This window comes from Chrysemys picta, chromosome 19 (genome assembly GCF_011386835.1).
Source record: "Chrysemys picta bellii isolate R12L10 chromosome 19, ASM1138683v2, whole genome shotgun sequence".
Taxonomy (NCBI): Eukaryota; Metazoa; Chordata; order Testudines; family Emydidae; genus Chrysemys; species Chrysemys picta.
Genome location: NC_088809.1, coordinates 3,542,213 through 3,561,706, shown reverse-complemented (window position 1 = coordinate 3,561,706; position 19,494 = coordinate 3,542,213). Strand labels below are relative to the sequence as shown.

The window sequence follows — 19,494 nt, the reverse complement described above, 5'->3', positions numbered from 1 at the left end:
CGCTGACACTGTGACAATGTTCTATTACAGGAACTGTGTACTCGAGGTTTTATCAGATGGACGCTGGTGCAGCAGAGTGACTCACTCTGCCATTCTCAGTTGGCTGAACTCCAGTGGCCCAGAAAATGGATCTACAGGGTTTAAGTCTGTCGTAACTGAGAGGACATGGCCCCTTTTGCATCCCAGCCCTGAAGCCACCCTTTAACATAGCAGCTCTTGGGCTGGAGTTCTGATTTTCATCCTTATAAGTGAAAGGAAAAGGCATCCAGGGCTTTTAGTAGTTGCCATTGATTCCATTTGGCATCATTATGGATAGAGAGCCAGGAGCCATTTGCAGCCTGAACAATGACACAGCAGCTTCCCTATTTCTCAGACTCCAGCAATGACTTATGGAGGGAGCAGCTTGGCTATACTCATCTGTATGCATGTAATTTCCTGGAATCAAATGCCCTCCTTCTGCAGTTAAAATGTCCTTTGTTTCTATATTTCTGTCCATTTAATGATTGGACAGTATAATGCTACACACATAAATGCAACAAGAGTCCCACTTACTTCACTTCCTCATATTTTTTGCCTCGATAGAAGTTGCTCTTTTTCATCAGATACAGTAGCACCACGTCACAGAAGAAAGCCCCCTGCAAAATATTGGAGGCAGCACATTCCTGTAATAAGCAACTGAAAGCAAATGCATAATCTCTCTGTAAAAATCCCCAAAGCCGCTACATTATCTTCCTCCCAATCTCTCCTGAAAACTCACCTGTGCTGTGAAGCCTACAAAATGTTTGACAATGGCTACTCTTAGCCAGTGTACCGTGACTGTTGCTTATTATGGTAATCATGATCCTCCCACTGTCACCTTGTGCTCTTGTTTGCGTATTGCAGCCACCTGTCTCACATTCAGACTGTAAGTTCTTTGAGGTTGGTACTGTCTTTGCCTTATGTGTACACTGCACCTAGCACCTTGGGGTCCTGATTGGCAACTCTAGGCACTACTGCAGAGCAAATAATCATGTCTTCAATCCCAACCTTGCATGTGAAAAGCTTTAGCAAAGCAATTGTTTCCACTTTATGGGGCCAGAATACCCTAGGCTACTAGATATCACTTAATTAGATAGCTCCAGGGCATCTGAGCACCACACAACACCCCTGTGAGGCAGGACAATGGTATTATCTATCCCAGTTGTGCAGAGGGGAAACTGAGGCATGGAGAAAGTACGTGACTTGCCCAAGGTTCACGTTGGCATGGAAAACACACTGGGTTCACAAACATCAACATCCTCATTTTCTACATATGGACCAGGAACGTAGTGAGATTCTATTTAGCTTTTATTCATTAACACGGCAATATGCCAATTTCCCTCAGGCGGAGTATCTTGCCCAAAGTGGTTTCAGACAATGGAACAAACGAGAAAAAAAAAAAAGACACCGAGTCACAATTCATAGGAGGCTTATTGTAAAGTTTACTCAGTAATAATAATTCAGTGATAATGGGATTAATCTTGCCTTGTCTAGGCTTTCACACCATAGTCATCACCACAGTATCTGAGCTAAGAGATGTCCGCATATCACAGCTGCTTCCTTGTGCCATGTGTTGCATCTCTCGAGTGCAATAGTAGATCTGATTTGCAGTGGGCAGTGGTTAAAGGAGGAAAACAAAGTCTATGGCACCGTTTATAAACTAAGCATTTATACTGTGCTCATTACTGCAGTGTCTATTCTCCCTACTGTGTTCTGCCATGCTGGGGTGCCCACAGCACAAAGTGTATTAACTGATGGCTCCCTTCTAAAGGCACAAACCCAACCAATCAGCCTTTCTAAAGAACGGGACTATTTTTTCAGGCAAACTGTTTATCCTGGAAACATCTCAACCACAGGATTTGGACATGGTTCAGGTTCTGATACTTTTCTTTCATCCCTAAAGAGGATGATACATTTACTTACTGCACCCATAAGCGCGAGTCCTGAGCCCACGTTGATTATCGTTGGAATGATGTTAAATTTACCTGCCTGAAAGAAATATAAAACATTTAGTGCTAGCCGAGCAGTTACCACAAGCTGAACTGATGGCCATAGAGTTACACGTAGGGTAAATTTGGCTCTATGCATGTGTTTGGTTAGCAGTACGTGCTAGAAGCCACCAGGCAGAGTTCCTGAGCATGCTTTGAGACTAGTGCTACATTCTAAGAGGCATGTGTTTGTCTGGTAGCAGCCTGGCCCTGCTTGCCTTCCTGAGCCTGTGACGTCACACCAGACTAGGTCTCTCCTGAATGCTGATCCTCTTTCTCCAGCTCTACTCTCATACTACAGTGGGTATTGGCAGGGAAACCAAATAATAGCTTCCATAATCCTCGCACTGCTGAACATCACATGGACCAGTTTCCTCAATGAGCATGAGAGGTGTAGAGAGGATCCTGCAGGCTGATATTGACTAATCTATTGATCTTACTTTGAGCAGCTCAGGGCATCCCTTCAGCTTCACTCCAGACTCTTTTCTTCCCTTTGTGTATCAAGTCAACTTGCTAGTGACAATGAAACATTGCCTGCCAAGAATCCTTCCCCATCACAAACAAGGGGGTGGTTTCGCCCTAGGGTTGCCCTTCCCCACTCTGGTGGTACCTACCCAACAACAAAAGTCTGACTCCACCCTTATTTCTTCTAGGACCAGAAATATCCTGGCATAGGCTCCTCACCTTGCCATTCACCATCACATCAAAGCGTATTCCGTAGGCTTTTATCAGTGTCCTGTACTCAACTCCTTCAGCATCCCTGTAATATTTGGCAAATCTAGAAAGCAAAGAATGCAAGAACATTGATTTTAACCCAGTCCCCTGCCTCCCTCATGTAAGAACAAGTTTGAATTCGCCCTCTCTGTTCAAACCTAGGTATATTTCCCTTTAAAAATTCGGGGTATATTTGATTAACAAGCATGACCTTGTCCTAAACTTGAGGTCTCAGAGGAGCATGTGAATGGGTTTTGTATCAGCCAGTTCTTGACATCATGTTTCATTTCTAGCCTTAGCCAGACTAATGGGAAAGCCTGTCTTGCTGGGTAGCTCTAAGCCCACTGAAATCACTGTGATGGCCTCAGCGTACATTTCCTTATCATTAGAGTGGGAAACTGGAAGGTAAAAACCCTACACCTGTTCGATGTCATGACTGGAACCCAAGGATCACTCTCAGTGGCTGGCTGACCCTGGTGGGGGTGATGATGCAGGAGCAGTGCTTAATGCAGAATATGAAAGACTCAGCAAAACTCAGACAATCTTTGTAATTCTAGATTAGGAATCACTGCAAATACCTCAAGACTTTGGTGTGTGGAGGGTACTAGCTTGAGAGAGAGTGTGTGAGTGTGTGTGTGTAAAAACCGTGATGAACATTTTCAAAGGCCGTATACTGGAGAACCGGCATAGGCGCAGCTGGAATAGTTAGGAACAGAATCTGATTTAACCTATGAGCTGATACTGTTACAGTGGCATTTTCAAGGGCCCCTGTGCCTGAGAGTTACACAGTGGTACCCACTCCCATCACTGCCTTTGATTACCTGAAGTTGTATCCAGAGGAGATGGATTTTTCTGCAAACTTGTTATCCAGACGGCTAAAAGAATAGTGAGGGTTGCATTCAGAAGCAGCTTTATCAAGATCACAGTCCCATTCAATCTGAATTCCTATCACACCACCCTTAATGAAAGAGAGACATGTTTTCAGTGTGCTTGTTTGTAGCTTGGCTTGGTTTGTTCATTTTTAAGTCATGTCTGCTCCTCTGCCGAGTGTCCCTTGAGGGAGATAAAAGTGAAGTAGGCTCCCCTGGTCCTGAACTCATACTCAGATCAGGATGAGCCAAACTTAGGCAATTGAGGTGAATCATATTTTTCTACAGTCACCCTGGCTCTTCCCATGCTGGGCATCTGGAGACAGTTTCACTGAGAGCTTCCTCACAGTGCCCTGACACCAACTCCAACCCCACCTAGAAGGACCCCCCCCCATCTGTACTCTCTGTTGTAATGAGGATTTTCATGCCCAGGGTGTTCATTAAGTTCCTATTAGCTGACGTGTTCACTTTAGCAAAATGGATATTTGTTCACTAAGGGTAAAATTCTGCCCTGTGCAGAAGGCCAGCATGAGGTCTGTGTAGCACTTAACCCTAATTGTGTGGGGATTTGAGAGGGGCTTAGGTCTTGTGCTGGCTCCTCTGTACAGGGGTGAATTTCACCCTAAGCACCAACAGTAAAATATTCTGTATTTCTTTGGACTTGGAAGCACCAGTCAATGGGGTATTCAGGAAAGCTACATTCCCTTTAGGGAGTATAGTTAAATGTAGTCCTTCAAGGGACCTGAACAAGAGCTCTGTGTAACTCAAAAGCTTGTCCCTTTCACCAACCGGAGTTGGTCCAATAAAAGATATCACCTCACCCACCTTGTCCTTCAAGGGACACTGTTAAAGCTGGCTGGGACAGGCATGGTGACATTTTAACATGCAAGGTCCAGGAGTTCTTTACATAGATCCAAAACTGACATTTCAACAGTGTTTTAAAAAAAAACATCCTGTGAGCAACTCATGCGCAGCCCGACAGTAACAAACCAGGGTGCTCAGCCAGACATGTACAAGGTACCCTGCAGTAACGCAGAAGTGGGCAGGTGGAAATACTTCAGTTCCATGGGGTTATTATAGGCAAGAGACAAGATGATTTTAAAGCTCAATGACCTGCCATAGTTCTGGAAATGAGAAGTCCTCATGGGGGGAGGGGAAGAGTTTTGGTCACTGGAAGGATTATCAGCTTTTCCAGAGAGGAATGTTTGTTTAACTGGTGCGGTGTATGGGAGAATAAGGAAGGTTCATACCTCAGATGCCATGTCCTGAAAGTTGTTCCCAGCCCAGCTCACGAGTTTGCCCAGGTGGAATATGGGGCAGTAAAGGTGCTGTGCACTGTAGTGGCAGTGTTTCAGGTAGGAGTCATTATCAGTGTTTAGCACATTAGTCCTGCATATGGGAAACAACAGAACCAGTCTGACCTTTCTCTTTGCCTCCCCTACAGAACAGCCATAGGAAGATTCTCTTCCAAGGCCAAAGAGATGAGTCTCCTCTTCACCACCCATCATAATAATCCAATAGGACAGAAAGAGCATTCTTGCCACTAACCCTATTATCCTGTGAGCATCTCTGCAGCCACCCCCAATGAATGCATCCTGCTGTGCTTGGATGCAAACAAACCCCGAGCCTGCAAACAGATCCACGCAGACAGACTTATACCCATGCAGAACTGATGGCAAGATCAGGCTCTAAAGAAAGATCCATTTAGGCGGTGACTTTCGGAACCATACCTGGATTGTTCCTTCCGATTTTAAGCAGAGCCGCCCATTGCAATTCTATCTCGTGCTCTCTCTCATAACAACACGCTAGAAATGCACAACTGAAGCTACCCAGAGCGGTGATGTGAAAATGCTCGTTTCGACAGAGGTTTCTGTAAGTAGAGCCACAGCCGATATCTCCTGTTCCTACCTTCACACCCATCCTTACAAGTGGAAAATTGAAAATCAGCATTTTCCACACAACTTGCCCAGGTTATTTCATTTTTACAGCATAATAATTTGGGGTGAAACCACAAAATGTTCTTATTTTTTACCTAATTGGTGAAAACGCTATCCCCCATCAGCTTCCCCTAGCTTGGAGAGTTGGTTTCTTTCTAAATCAAGGCCCAAGTAGTCCACTCCCCTTTCCCCTGAGTACTGCTGGTTGATGGAGATGCTGGGTTTAGATCATGTAGGCTATTAGGTAGGCTGCCAGCCCAGTTGTACTCTAGGTGTGGGAGGGGAATACCCCTATTTTCATATACAGGGGCTTGTTATTCAGTTAGATTAATAACAATCCTGCGATGGAAATTATGGGTCATATTCATCTCATTGGTCAGTGCAGTGACAGCTTGCATACACATCGGCAGACAGCTGTCAAAGATGACATTCCATGACTGACCGTCTAAATCCAGCCATTGTTTGGCTGGGAAGCTCTCACCAGACTGAAAATCTTCCCCTAAGCTCAAATCCTTCATTACCTTCCCTGCTCCTACATAGCCAGAAACCAAATACTGTCCTCCGGTTACCAAGGAAACAGTCACCATCCTAGAGAGGAGTGCTCAGATCACATGCCCACATGCATTGAGGAGAAAAACACAGAAGCCATTTGGATTATTGACAAAAGAAAGATTGCTGAGAGAGAAAGAAACAGAGACAGGCAGACACTTACTTGGAGAATTTAAACTTAGGGAAGCGGATCGAGTTTTTGATATAAACGGTGAAGTTTTCTGCAGTCGCTAAAAGCGGTTTCCTGAAAGAGAGGGGGCAAAATTCTCTTGGCTTTATAGTCATTGTTCTTCTGCCCATTGTTTAGACATTTAACGGACATGTTCATGTAATAAGCAGAATTGGAGTCCAATCCTGCAGAATGCCCCCTGAAGACAGAGAAAGGGCTGCTGCTCCCAGACCCTTGGCTCCTATTGAGAATCAGTTCTGTTCCACACTCTTCCCCTTTGGCCAGCCTACCTCAGTTATTGTGTTTTGTCAGTGAGTTGTTTGAGAAAAGGGCAGTGTTAGGGGGAGTCAGGGAATAGCAAGGGCTGGAAGATGCCCTGCAAGAAGCATGTGCACCATCTTTAGAAGGAGCAAGGTACGGGCCCTCATGCAGAATTTCCTGCTGCCCTGGCACATTTTAAACATAGCAGATGTTTTCTAACCTCGTGCGATCAAGCCAACGGGAATCTCTGCAAATACAACCCAGCGACTTATCTTCAGTTGCTTGTTAGGAAACAGAAGTCATGCTTCAAAATAAGACAAAAGCCAGGCAACGCATGCTCAATAACAATGCAAGAAGGGGAACATACTTGGGCTTGGACTTTTTCTCCACCGGACACCACGCTAATATTTCACACGTCCCATTGGTGTTGCTCCCGACTTTCAAACAGCGGCCAGTCTTGACCCCTGTGGGGCAGACAAGGTCATGGAAAAGGTCACTCAAGGCTGGCACCTCCCTTTTCCCTGGCCCACTAGGGCAGATTAAACGTTACTTTGTCTTCATTGTAACCCTAAATCCTCCCAGCTGTGAAATGTTCTCTCCCTGCTTGAACAACTGCTCTGTTGTTGCTTTTCTGAGCAGCCTCAGGGTATCTTGGCAGGGTGACTGTAAACCATTTGATTTAGCAGAGCTCCGTTTAAATGGGCTGTAAACAAGTCAGTGATCTCAAATAAAGATGGTTGAGAGTGAAGTCACTGCTGCTCCCTCTCAGTTACTGACTGGAGACATCTGGGACCATGACAGTCCCAGCAGCTCAGCATGGTATTTGCTTTCATCTCCCAAAAGAACAGCTGTCCAACATGGCACATCCAGGGGTTCCCTTTCCTCCAAGGAGCCCTTGAGCCTTTGTTAATTGCGGACCTCAGTCTCAGGGCTCTTGGGGGGCACTGCTGACCATGCTATAATGCCCGGCTCAGGCTGGGCCTCCTGGTACAGTTGATTCCGTTTGGAAAAGTCAGGTCACTTTGGAATGCAAGAGCTGGGCTGCTGTGAATCATCAACCACCCTTTATAGCACACGGGGAGGAGGAACATTTATGGCTCAGGGCCAACAAGATGTGCAAGAATATGCAGTGACACCCCCCCACACCAAAAAACAAACAAACAAAAAAACCTCCTGGGGTTATGGCCCAGACCCAAGGTCACAGTCCCAACTGCTCTGGAGTGACCAGGGCTCTTGCCCAGGGACAGCAATGGACACATCCTGTATCTTGCCATCTCCTGTTAAAAAGGGAGTGTTCCCGATATCATGTGTTGCAAATACATTTTCATCTTGTGTTCCTCCTTTGTCCCTCCCCTGCTGTGCACAGACCAAGTGCAGGAAAGCACAAGGACAGAATTACTCATGCTCTATCATTTCCCACTTCGCTTTCCTCAACCAGCCTCCAAAGAGTTTTGCTGACTGGCCAGGTCAGTGCCCAGGCCTTGCCACTACTCCAGCACACCTCTCCTCCACAGCTCTTTACCCAGTTACTCATGCCACATGTCTTGGGCAACTTCTCTTGAGCCAGACTCCCAGCCTGCTGCATTCAGAGCCAGAGACATGCTGTGAAATCTCTGCCCCGGGGAGATCCTTGGGGATTCTGCAATACATTTAATGCCAAGCATCAAGAATCCTGTTAGGCCCAGTCTAGGTGCCTTAGCCACCTGACCCTGCCCGGCTGCTGCTACCAATGGTAAAATACATTATTAATTTAATTTATGTCGGCTTTGTGCTCATGAAAAGAGAAGACTAAGAACACTGGTTAGTGCAGGTGTGGCACCTGATTTCCCCACAGCTCTGCTGATGCATCTCCATCCTGCAGGACCCCCAGCTTCTAGTCCTGGGTCCACCTCTATGGCCACTTTCTCAAGCTCTCCCAAGGCACTTGAATCCTGACCTACATCCCACTTCTCACTGAGAGACTCCCATAAAGCTCTGCCAAGACACCTCAGTCCTGACTTGCAACACCGCCGTTATTCTGAGACAGAGACTCCCATAAATCTCTCCCTCCTCCTCCAATCATCTTCTCAAGCTAAGTTCTTAAGTAGAGAACTGTCTTCCTCAGAAGGCAAGCTCATTGCACAAGAAGTGCAGGGGGATGATCTCATCTCTTACCATTGCCAGCTATCACAGCTTCCCCCGCAGGGCAGTCCCTGTTCTTGCTGCACAGTGCGTCTCGAATGCCAGTACTCTGCAAAGCAGATGATTGCAGCAAGTAAGGCATGTGATAGAAAGCATGATGTGCTTTCACTGGAACGCTCCTCCACGTAGAACTTCATGTACCCGCCACCCCAAAAACACTTAGATTTGCATTGTGGGGGTGAAGAACTAAGTGAAAGGGATACATCTGAACTCATGTCAGCCTCCCAAAATTCACTCATCCACTCAGGCTGGATAAACAAGTTTTTTGATAGGGGAGTAAAATATTACGTTTTTCTTCCTCCTCATCACAGTAATAGGGTGAGACTTTCAAAAAATACCTAAGTCATTTAAAAAGCGACAAAGAGTCCTGTGGCACCTCATAGACTAACAGACGTCTGTTAGTCTATAAGGTGCCACAGGACTCTTTGTCGCTTTTTACAGATCCAGAATAACACGGCTACCCCTCTGCTACTAAGTCATTTAGAAACTTGAGTCCCTTGTTCTCCTAGGTCATGTAGGTGCTTTAGGAAATCCCTAAATTCTCTCTGGCATACTTCCATGAGGATTACAAGAATCATTTCAGTAGGGTAATTAGGTCACCTTTACAAAGAGCCACCGAGTTCATCCCTTATGCAGTGGGGATAACATATAAAATATAATTGTCCTGGAGGAAATTTATAGTTTAACAAATGGGTGTGCATGCTAGCACTCAAGAGCAGCCCTGCAGTAACAAACCAGTAATGTACCCAGGGACTGGGTCTCTCTATCATGTTATTTTTTATGCAATGCCAATCACTAGCATCTGAACAATTGTGTGAGAGAAAAACAGATTGCACTCCTTGGCTCTCACAGGTCTCTAGAAACAAGCAGGAGGAAACAAACTATCATTAAGATGATGGGATAATGCCACCTTTGCTTTAATCTAAAAACTTTCTCACTCTGAAATAAAGCAGAGACATCCTGTTTGATTGGACACATTCTTATTCCTCTTCCATCTCTGCATGCTGTGCTAGCCTGGCCACTTGAGGGCAGTGTTGTTTTACCCAGCTAAGCTCCGTTGTCTGGCAGGCCTCCAGAGTGCTTAATTTCAGATGACCTCTTCAGACAGATATGGAGCCCAGCCAGAGGAAATGACGGTCATTAACTAGGCCTCAGCCCTGAGAGCTTGTTACCAACACACTGGCTTTCCCAACTGCCTGATGGGTTGACCACTGCTGGTGTTTGCTACAAAAATTGGCACAGGATAGGGCAAAGTTAGTAAGGATGCTGGTGAGATGATAAATAATGAAGCAAAACATTTCTACATGTTTATGACCGACAGCAGCCCGCCAACTCAGGCTCTGGGCACTACTGAACTGGGACTCCTCTGAGTCTTTTATGATAGGACTGGAAAGAACTCCTGTTCCTTGCCTAATTTAGGACCCAATCCTGAAAGGTGCTGAGCAGGAGTTAGTGGGAACTGCGGGTGTTCAGCACCTCTCAGGTTGGGGCCTGTAACAGGGGAACTGTCCCCTTTAAGGCTAGCAGGGATCAGGGGTCAGGTAAGTGTTGTGAGAGAGGAAGTGATCTCGGGGAATAATTAGAGTTTGCAGAAAACCCAGAGTATTGTCTCTTGTAGTGTAGGATGGGGACAGGCTCCCTCTCTCCTAGCCAACCAAGGCAAGCTTTGGGAAAGAGGGCAGGAGACATTGTGCGATGGACACATAGCGGAAGGACTGCTGCCCTCTGCCTGCCCAGCGAGAAAAGGACTGAACTACAAAGCTGGGGGAAGCTGGTTTAAGGCTACAGCACACAGGCTCCAGGAGATCTTCTGTGGGTCTCCTGAACAAAGGAGAGGAAGCTTGTTTGAATCAGCACATAGGCCCCAGGAGGAGGGCTGGGGAGTCCAGAATGAAGGAGAAGGGTTGTTGGCCCAACGGGCTAAAGGAGTTTGTATTTGGGAGAAGACTAAATAGATAAGACCTCACAAAGGGGGATCCTATTTTAAGTATTCCGGCCTGACTGTAAATTATTGTAAAGAACTAATAGGGATATAAGGCTGGGAGCCTGCAGGGTTACCTCACGCCATGAGGGGGTGCTCTGAGACCACCCCTGGCTACGGGCTCGTTCTTCTGGCATTACTGCAAGAGTCTTCTCTACACAAAACCCAGGATTGTTTCATTTGGACTCCACTTGATCTCCTCATATGACCACTCTCCCTTAGCTAAAAGGTTACCTTTCTCTAATGGCTGTTATGGCCTGATTTCCAGTGGTGCTGAGGTCCTGCACTTCTCATTGAAGTCAATGGAGGATGTAAAGTGCTTAGCACCTCTGAAAATTAGGCCAGCTGATTCTGCCCTCCCCAAGGCCTAATCCCCTTCTTCCCTTGTCGAGTTACTCTTGTACAGGCCTGAGAGAACCCCGGCCTCCCAGCTACGTTCACAGCCTCTCAAGTATTCAAGTTTCTCAACTTTCCTCTTTGTCCATTCGTATCCATATTTGGGGGGGGGGGTCAAGGAAGTGGGGGCAGTTCTTCCTACCTCAGGGCATGTGTCCTGCCTTTGGTTTGGGGTCACAATCAGATTTGTCATAACGAAGAAAATGTTTTCACCCTAAAAAAAAAAAAAAAGAAGAAAAGAAAATTTATAAGCCCTTTTTAATTCCTAGGATCTGCTTTAAAACATTAGTGCTAATAAGAAACCATCACAGCATAGGTGTTGTTTTATAATAATAAAACCTAGTTCTGATCTAGCACTTCTCAGGTGGTAGCGTCTTCAGCTGATCCGTCTTTCCCACTAATCTGATTCAGTCCATAGTTTAGGAGGCTTCTGGTCCTGGAATCCTCACTGGCACAAAGGGCCTGTCTACACTGGCAATTTACAGCACTGCAACTCTCTCACTCAGGGTGTGAAAAAACACCCCCCCGAGTACAGCAAGTTTCAGCGCGGTGAAGTGCCAGTGTAGACAGCGCATCAGCACTTGGCGCTATTCCCCTCGTGGAGGTGGGTTTTTTAGAGCGCTGGGAGAGCTCTCTCCCAGCACTATGCCGTGACTACACAAGCCACGTTAAAGGCTGCCGCAGCAGCACTTAAGCATTGCCAGTGTAGACTAGCAAGTAATGCCTTCTACCATCTCCAGGTGACGAGGAGACTCCGTCCCATCCTGGCAGGCAATGACCTGGCCTGTTATACACACCCTGGTCACATCTCATCTGAACTAGAGCAATGGGATAGACCTGGGCATGAAGCCTTCTGTGCTTAAGAAATGCCAACTCTCCTCCACTCTATCTACACTAGCCTCCTATAGAACAGCAAGTCAAGGTCCAGGTCTTGGTCCTTATCTTCAAGGTGCTCAACGGCCTGTCTCGATAAGTATGTATAAAGGAGCCTAAAGCTCCAGGATAAGGACTGTGGTCAGCAACTCCACCCCTCAGGCCCGATGGAACTGTCCGCCACACAGGTAAGACTTACCTGTGCAGGAGACAGTGCTTCTTTGGGGGCTGGTCCCAGACTGTGGAATGAACACCCCCAGAACCAAGGACCATCCCAAATTCTCACCACCTCCTGCTTCAAATGCCATCTGCACTTCTCCGACCTGCCTTCTCCAATATAAACTCAGAGCAACAGGCACATAAAAACAAACAAACAATCGCTACCAAAACAAAATGCTCCACTGCACATACAATTCTCCCTGGAGAGAGAGGATGGCAGAAAGGCTAAACCATGTGCATCAGATGTTGGTCACATTGCTTAATGCACTACTGGAAAGTGCTCAGACACTATAGTGATGGACGTGGGATAAGAACCTATATAGGATAGAATAGATTTGAATTGCTGCAGTGACATACAGACACAAGCATCCTGGTTCTGTATTATTAATGGCATTGGCTAAATATGCTGGAAGAGATGTTCTATATCCACACCAGGGAGGGGTCCTGATGCACTGTGTTTGCAGATGGAATACACTTTATTTAGTGGAACATTACTTGGCTTTTAAAAATACATTTGGCTTTAACATCACATCCTGTTTTGCTGCATCGATTATTGCTGGGGCCAGCAACCAGCAGCATCTGGGGCATTTGGGAGAGGGTTTGAGTGAAATGCATTAACTTTGAACATAATCAAGAGGATAAACCAAAAGCTCTGGAGACCTAGGGAAGCAGCATTTACCAGCTCCGTTCACTCTCCTTTCAAAGTACAGTCCCTTCTTGTGTGCCATATACATTGGCCAAACCGGACAGTCTCTACGCAAAATAATAAATGGACACAAATCTGACATCAGGAATCATAACATTCAAAAACCAGTGGGAGAGCACTTCAACCTCCCTAACCACTCAGTGACAGACTTGAAGGTGGCGATTTTGCAACAAAAAAACTTCAAAAACAGACTCCAAAGAGAGACTGCTGAACTTGAATTAATATGCAAATTAGATACAATTAACTTAGATTTGAACAGAGACTGGGAATGGTTGGGTCATTACACTAATTGAATCTATTTCCCCATGTTAAGTTATCCTCACACCTTCTATGGGTCATCTCGATTATCACTTCAAAGGTTTTTTTCTCTCCTGCTGATGATAGCTCATCTCAATTGATTGGCCTCTTACAGTTGGTCTGGCGACTCCCACCTTTTCATGTTCTCTGTCCATATAAATATCTTCTTTCTGTGTGTTCCATTCTATGCATCCGATGAAGTGGGCTGTAGCCCACGAAAGCTTATGCTCAAATAAATTTGTTAGTCTCTAAGGTGCCACAAGGACTCCTGTCCTTTTTGCGGATACAGACTAACACGGCTGCTACTCTGAAACCTGACATAGTAACAGGGCCAGTGGCAAATCCTGGTGCATGACTCATGTTGAAAATAACTATCAGTGTCCCTGCCTGGTTCATGCGGATGGGCGTACACACCCGACACCTGGTCCAGTGGGCATGAAAGTCCTGGACACCACCTAGGGTGGACAGAGTTTCAGGCAGTGCAACCATTTACCACACAGAGTCTTATTGCGCGTTTCATGCCGAGTGTCTGACTGGAGGCCACGTTTTTCACATTAGCAATGAGCTTTGGTTGTAAAGTCCGGGGGGGGCTAGTGAGCAGAGCAGAGCACTGGTGCCAAATCTGAGTGAGTACAGACTGGGGCACAAGATGGAAGCTCTTATTGGCATGCACAACTTCACTGGATAGAAAGGGTAGCAACAGAGGGACTGCATCATGCTGCCACGCACATTGCTCTCGCTTTACTGTCCTCTGCACTGCCTCAGCGTTTGCTGTCTTGTAAAAGTCTGTCACAGACTGGGAAGGGTCAGACTTTCAGCCCTATGCCCCACCGCACCCTTTTTTTTTCCTGCACAGGCTTTTGTGCACATGCAACTGACTGTGCAAGCAAAAGTGGACATGCAAACGGCCACTGGTGAGTGCAAGTCGGACAACTCCCAACCCAGTCCTCACTTATCCAGTATGTGCACTCACAAGGGTTGCCCCCAAACAGGGGCCAGCCCACATCTGCAGGTACAGCTGGCCAAGGAAATGGGCATGTGTGACACTTGAATTAATCGAGCCAGGAGGGTTAAACCAGAGCAACTCATATACTCAGCGCCACCATCATCTGATTCCTCCGCCTCCTCCTCTGGGCTTCCCCCCTCAGATAGGCCCTGCATTTACTCATGCCTGCTCTGTTCAGGTAGAGCCTAATCCAGCATGTTGCTTAAGCATGTGCTTAACTTTAAGCAGGTGAGCAGTCTCAATTAAGTCAATGGACCACTCACCTGCTTAAAATTTAAGCACATGCTTAAATGCTTTGCTAGATCAGCACCCTGGCCTGACATCCATCCAAGGCCGAGAGGAGGCTGGCTGAGCGTTCGCTGGAAAGAGCTAAAAGGAGGCACAGAGCTGAGATTCTCTGGTAGCCCCTCTCCTGGGCATTCACAGAGCTACAGGGACTGGCAACTTCATTCCAGTCGCCAATAGTGACCGAGCAGGAATTAGCCCCCAGTCTTTCTAGCTAAAGAAAGTGAGGAATAAAGCAAAGGGGACTCAGCAACAGAGCCGCTGTGCAAACCTGTGGGGGAATGACATAGTCGGCGACATCCCACAGCCTCTCTCCCAGCTCCGAGGTGTTGGTGAAAGCCACACCCTTCAGCTTGGTGATGACGGAGCTCTGGATGGAGGTGTCTGAGTCCTGGTAGCCTTTCTTGACGACAAAGACCCACCTGTGAACAACACAGCAGGCAGCAGCATTAGCCAGGATGGCCAGCCGAATGGACCAATGTGGCACGTTAGCTAGAGAAGGGTTGTGCCAAGGTAAAGCACAGTTCAAGGGTAAATCAGAATATACAAGTGATACCAAACCCCTCTCAACCACAGCTCCAAATTTAGGTTAAGCCCTTTGATGCAAGTCACCTGTCCAGCAAATCCCCTAATGACCTCAACTCCTAAATGTTTCCAGTGCACCCAAAACACTGTGGCTAACAGAATATGCAGCACTTTCCATCTGTCAATCTCACAGCACTTGCCAAGGGGTCAGAGTATCATTATTCTCATTCTACACATGGGGAAAAGTGAAGGGAAGCAACTTGCCCAGCATCACACTAACTCAGTGGCAGAGCTGGCAATACAACCCAGGCCTCCAGACTCCAGCTCCCCTGCTCAGCTGACCATCCACAGCCAGGTCGAGGGGGTGGTATTGCATATATAGTCCAAGCCCAGGTAATTCTTACCCAGGCAAAGCTCCCATTGACTTCTGTAGGAATGAGTGAAGGCCCTCGCTCTGTTAGTATCATCCTGCTCTGCTATATACCTGGGATTTACCGACTCCTATTACAGACGACATTTGTTTTGGGAGAGTCATTTTTGGCATCTGGCAGATGTATTTACTGGAGAGACCCATGCAGCCCCCAGGACTCTGCCTGATCACACAGATAAATAATATGCATTTTATAACCTGCCACAAAATTCCAGCCCTGCAGCAGGTCACTGCTAGGGAGATGCAGCCCAGGAAGGTGGGCAGGGATTTTGCTTACAGAAATCAACAGGGAATATTCCCATTATCCTGGAGCCGTCACCTCAGCACCAATGCCATCTTCTGAGCAACACGCGTACCTCGGATGGCTCAGACGCTGCCAGCATGAGGAACAACTCTCAGTGTGTGGCACAGACCTTCCTCAAGAGACTGGGAACATGAGTCCCACCCACCAAGACACTATGGAGCGAACAGGAGTCCTCAGACCCAAGGGACTGGAAGCTGAACCTGCACAGCTGAGGAGGGATAACCCCTGCAGCCCTCCTTAGCATGGCCACCCTGCATAGGCCTCACCACCCCAAGCTGGGGCTGGGCTGAAGCCCTTGGCTCGGCTGCGGCCCCAAGTGGTAGGGCTTGGGCCCTGGGCCCCAGCAAGTCTAACACTAGCCCTGGTGAACCCATTAAAACAGGGGCGCGACCCAGCTTGAGAACCCCCACACTAGGCCCATCACAGTCTTAAACTGCTGTCCCGTCCCCTCTGATTTCTCCTTCCCGAGCTAACGAATCCTCGGCTTTGCAATCTCTCACTGCACACCAGAGCTCTAACTAGCCTCCCTTCCTGATTCCCACCACGACCCAGCGGTTTGGGGGGGAATGGAGACGTAAAGCCTTTGCAAAACTAAATGAGGGGCCTGCCAGCTGTCAGTCACCCCGACAGTGTATCAGGGAGAACCTCAGGCAAGCTAAACGAGCAGGTTATAGACTGCAGGTTTCACTGGGCGGGGAGCAGGCAATGTCTGTAGGAACCCTTGGAATGCACCGAGCACTGAGCATGCCACTGAATGCAGCAAGTGCAAGCCGCTGCCATGAGGGGTGGGGATAGCAACATCACATGCCTGACTCATGCCTGCTTTTAGAGGCAGAGTAAGAATAAACCAAGAAAGTCCCCCCGCCCCTTGCAAATTCTCAGACTTTCTCGTCTTCCCAAGAAAACCAGCTTTTCGCAGTGTGGACTTGACAGTGACCCGGTTCGAGGCAGGTCTCTAGTTTCCCCCATTCGAATGTGACAGGGCATCCGGTGTGGGCAGATGTGCCCGAGCTCCAGGGTTGCTCATCTGAATGCACACTGATGAATAATAAAATCATCATACTAATGCCATTGATCACTGTGCCTGAGATGCAAGCCCAGCCTAGCAGCAAAGGGGTTAACACAACAATCACATTCAGTTATACGGTACTACAGAGATGCATGGGGCTATACACACCAATGGGAACAGCCCATTCACCCAGTGTTTTCAATGGCTCCCAGGCAGAAGTCACTTTAGTATCCTCTTTTCTCAGGGGAGGGGGTATCATAGCTACAGGATTCCTCCTTTAATAGCTCACACAGGCCAGGCTTCTGAGACCCATCCCTGCTCTGCTAACCAATGTACACACAGACAGCAACTGTGCACCTTTCTATAAATAAACCCAAGCAGCAGAGTGACTCTGCTATATTTATTCCGTTTTGGTGCGGGGCCACTCAAAGGACAAACAGCTAAGCTAGTGTTTTTGGTTGGAGACTCTTACAAATAGCATCTTGGATCATCCTGGGAAGCCCCTGCCACTCCAGGAGGAACAGCACACGCATTACACAATTCATCAGCCTGTTGGGACATGGAGCTTGGTAATTCAGGGCCTGATCCTGTGAGGCGCGAAGCATTGAGTTCAATGAGAGATGAGGGCGCTCAGGATATTGTAGGACTGGATCCTCTCAGAGCAGTGCTGGAGCCGTCACCATGCCAACCAGTCCTGCTCTGAATCGACACGCATACCACCTCTCTCCGCATTCCCATCCCTGCCCCCTATTCTGGCTCGCTCAGCAAAGGAATTTGCCACTCAGTACTGGCCCGTTTTGCTCTCAGTTCAATCAGACAGCTACTATCACACCCAGAATCCTGCATTTAATAGAGTCACACAGAGTCAAACCTCACCTGGCACATCCCGAGCGTCAGCAATAACAGCCACAAACACTTCAGCTTCTAATAGAGGTTAGCTACAGTGGCTTGGGACCATAATTACAGAATACTGAAATAAGGATAAAAATAATACATCGTAAGGCAGTAGTAACATTTGCTCTATTTTTAAACCTAATGATAATCTTAAATGGTAATGGGGGAGGGGAAAGCTGAGTCTTTCTACTGGGGGAATCTAGATATTTGCCTCTTACATTACACAAAATCCCTATTTTGATTAGGAAATTCAAGCATTCATATTCAGGCAGGTAAAGCATTAGAGAGCCTGTACATACGGTCCCTCGTAACAGCCAGGGCACCAAGGTCCATTGCGATGTAACAGTATCATATGCACAGAGTGACCCTGACCGCACTTACCCCACCAGGTAAGCCAGGATGGACAGCTGCACCACTCGATAGAGAATTCCCACCTTCTTGTTCTTCGCAATGACATATTTTTCGGTTTTATAATCAAAAAGAGACAGACACAGACCCTTCCAACCGACCTGCCCCATTCTCCCTGCTCACTCTGCATCAGTGACAGATCGAAAAAGCAGCACTGGATTATTCACACGTGCTTTGCATTGAAACCTGATCACACCAATCCCCGTAAAAAACTGCCTATCTCCACCCTCCTTCTCAGCTGCTGTCAAGCAAGCAGAAGCACCTTCCTTACAGCCAGCACTGCAGTAACAAGAAAGGGATTCTCACTGACCTCCTAAGCAAAGAATTCACCTGCCCAGGCACAAGTCCCTGATAAATTCTGTCAGCCCCAGAAAGTGCTGGATTCTCTCATTCCTTTCCCCACAATCCAGAAACAATGATCATTAAAACAGACTTAGGGATGAGCCTTTAAAACCAGAGAGCTGTATTCTCTCTCTCTCTCAACCTGAGTAGCCAAATCCTAAAGTCCTTGTTCACTTTTATTCAGTCTTTATTCTGGCAAAACTCTCACTGACTTCCTTGGGAGTGTGCTGAAGTCAGGAGAATTTGGCCCATCTGGAATAATCCAAAATCTCACCATGGCAGAAATGCCCTCCCCCAGCACAAAGAGCAATGTAGAAGACTAACCTACAGATTCTATAAACACAACGAGGAGTCCAATGGCACCTTAAACACTAACAGATTTTATGATTGTCTGTAGCAAGTGGCTAAACAACTGGAGTTGAAAAACATAAAAATAAATATGGCCAGGTTAAAAACATATTTTTAGAAAAGTAAATAATTTTACTTATATTACAATCAGCACCTTGGGTTACCAAACCAAAGTATTTTAATCAACTGATAGATTTTATTGTACATTTGGTAGGTCAATTATTCGCACTAGTTGGTGAAAATAAACTAGTCAGTGTCTAGTCAATATCATTTTCGAACTGTCTAGAAGAATGTTGCAATACCAGGTCTGCAGACAAGCAGGGGAATGGTTATTTGTTTTTAAAATGGCTGTTTCGGATAAAATAATTTAAAAACAATAATGGAAACGTTTCTATAGGTCTTAGGTTTTAGAAAAACTTATTTTTCACAAGACTTAAATGTTGGTCCAAATGCATACCCTGAAAATGCAATAAAAACTCCCTCAGCAATTCTCTCTCATTCTGTTTTCTCCGGCAGCAGCTATCGCCATTGTCCTGCCCCGAAACAAGATACAAACACGACACTCTGGATGAGTTTAATTTTCCATTTTGGGGTCTTAAGATCCATCTACTATTCCTATACTCTTCCAATTGTTTTTTCCCTATTTGCATGATGCTCTTTTCTATGGCAATGGCTTGAGACGGACCAGACTCTGGTTGTGGTCAAACAAGCAGCCACCAGGGAGGCACACAGTAGAACACCACTCCAACTCTGACCTTGTTTATAAACTGGAAAAAGAAGAACAG

General features: G+C 46.7%; 1 protein-coding gene across 2 annotated transcripts in view; it reads right to left on the bottom strand.

Moving 5' to 3' along the window:
* Positions 1-19,494, bottom strand: part of P2RX5 (purinergic receptor P2X 5) — a 23,479-nt gene extending 3,985 nt beyond the window's left edge. The window contains exons 1-11 of one of the 2 annotated variants that reach the window (XM_005298186.5): positions 17,993-19,494; positions 14,721-14,871; positions 11,206-11,277; positions 8,660-8,735; positions 6,873-6,969; positions 6,239-6,319; positions 4,840-4,978; positions 3,542-3,678; positions 2,691-2,784; positions 1,942-2,007; positions 553-635 (exon numbers count right to left, since the gene is read on the bottom strand). In XM_005298186.5, the coding sequence (XP_005298243.1) occupies positions 553-635; positions 1,942-2,007; positions 2,691-2,784; positions 3,542-3,678; positions 4,840-4,978; positions 6,239-6,319; positions 6,873-6,969; positions 8,660-8,735; positions 11,206-11,277; positions 14,721-14,871; positions 17,993-18,129 (1,133 nt within the window). In that variant the 5' untranslated portion in view covers positions 18,130-19,494. The remainder of the gene's footprint in view (positions 1-552; positions 636-1,941; positions 2,008-2,690; positions 2,785-3,541; positions 3,679-4,839; positions 4,979-6,238; positions 6,320-6,872; positions 6,970-8,659; positions 8,736-11,205; positions 11,278-14,720; positions 14,872-17,992) is intronic. The other variant, XM_065572937.1, reaches the window with a different exon arrangement.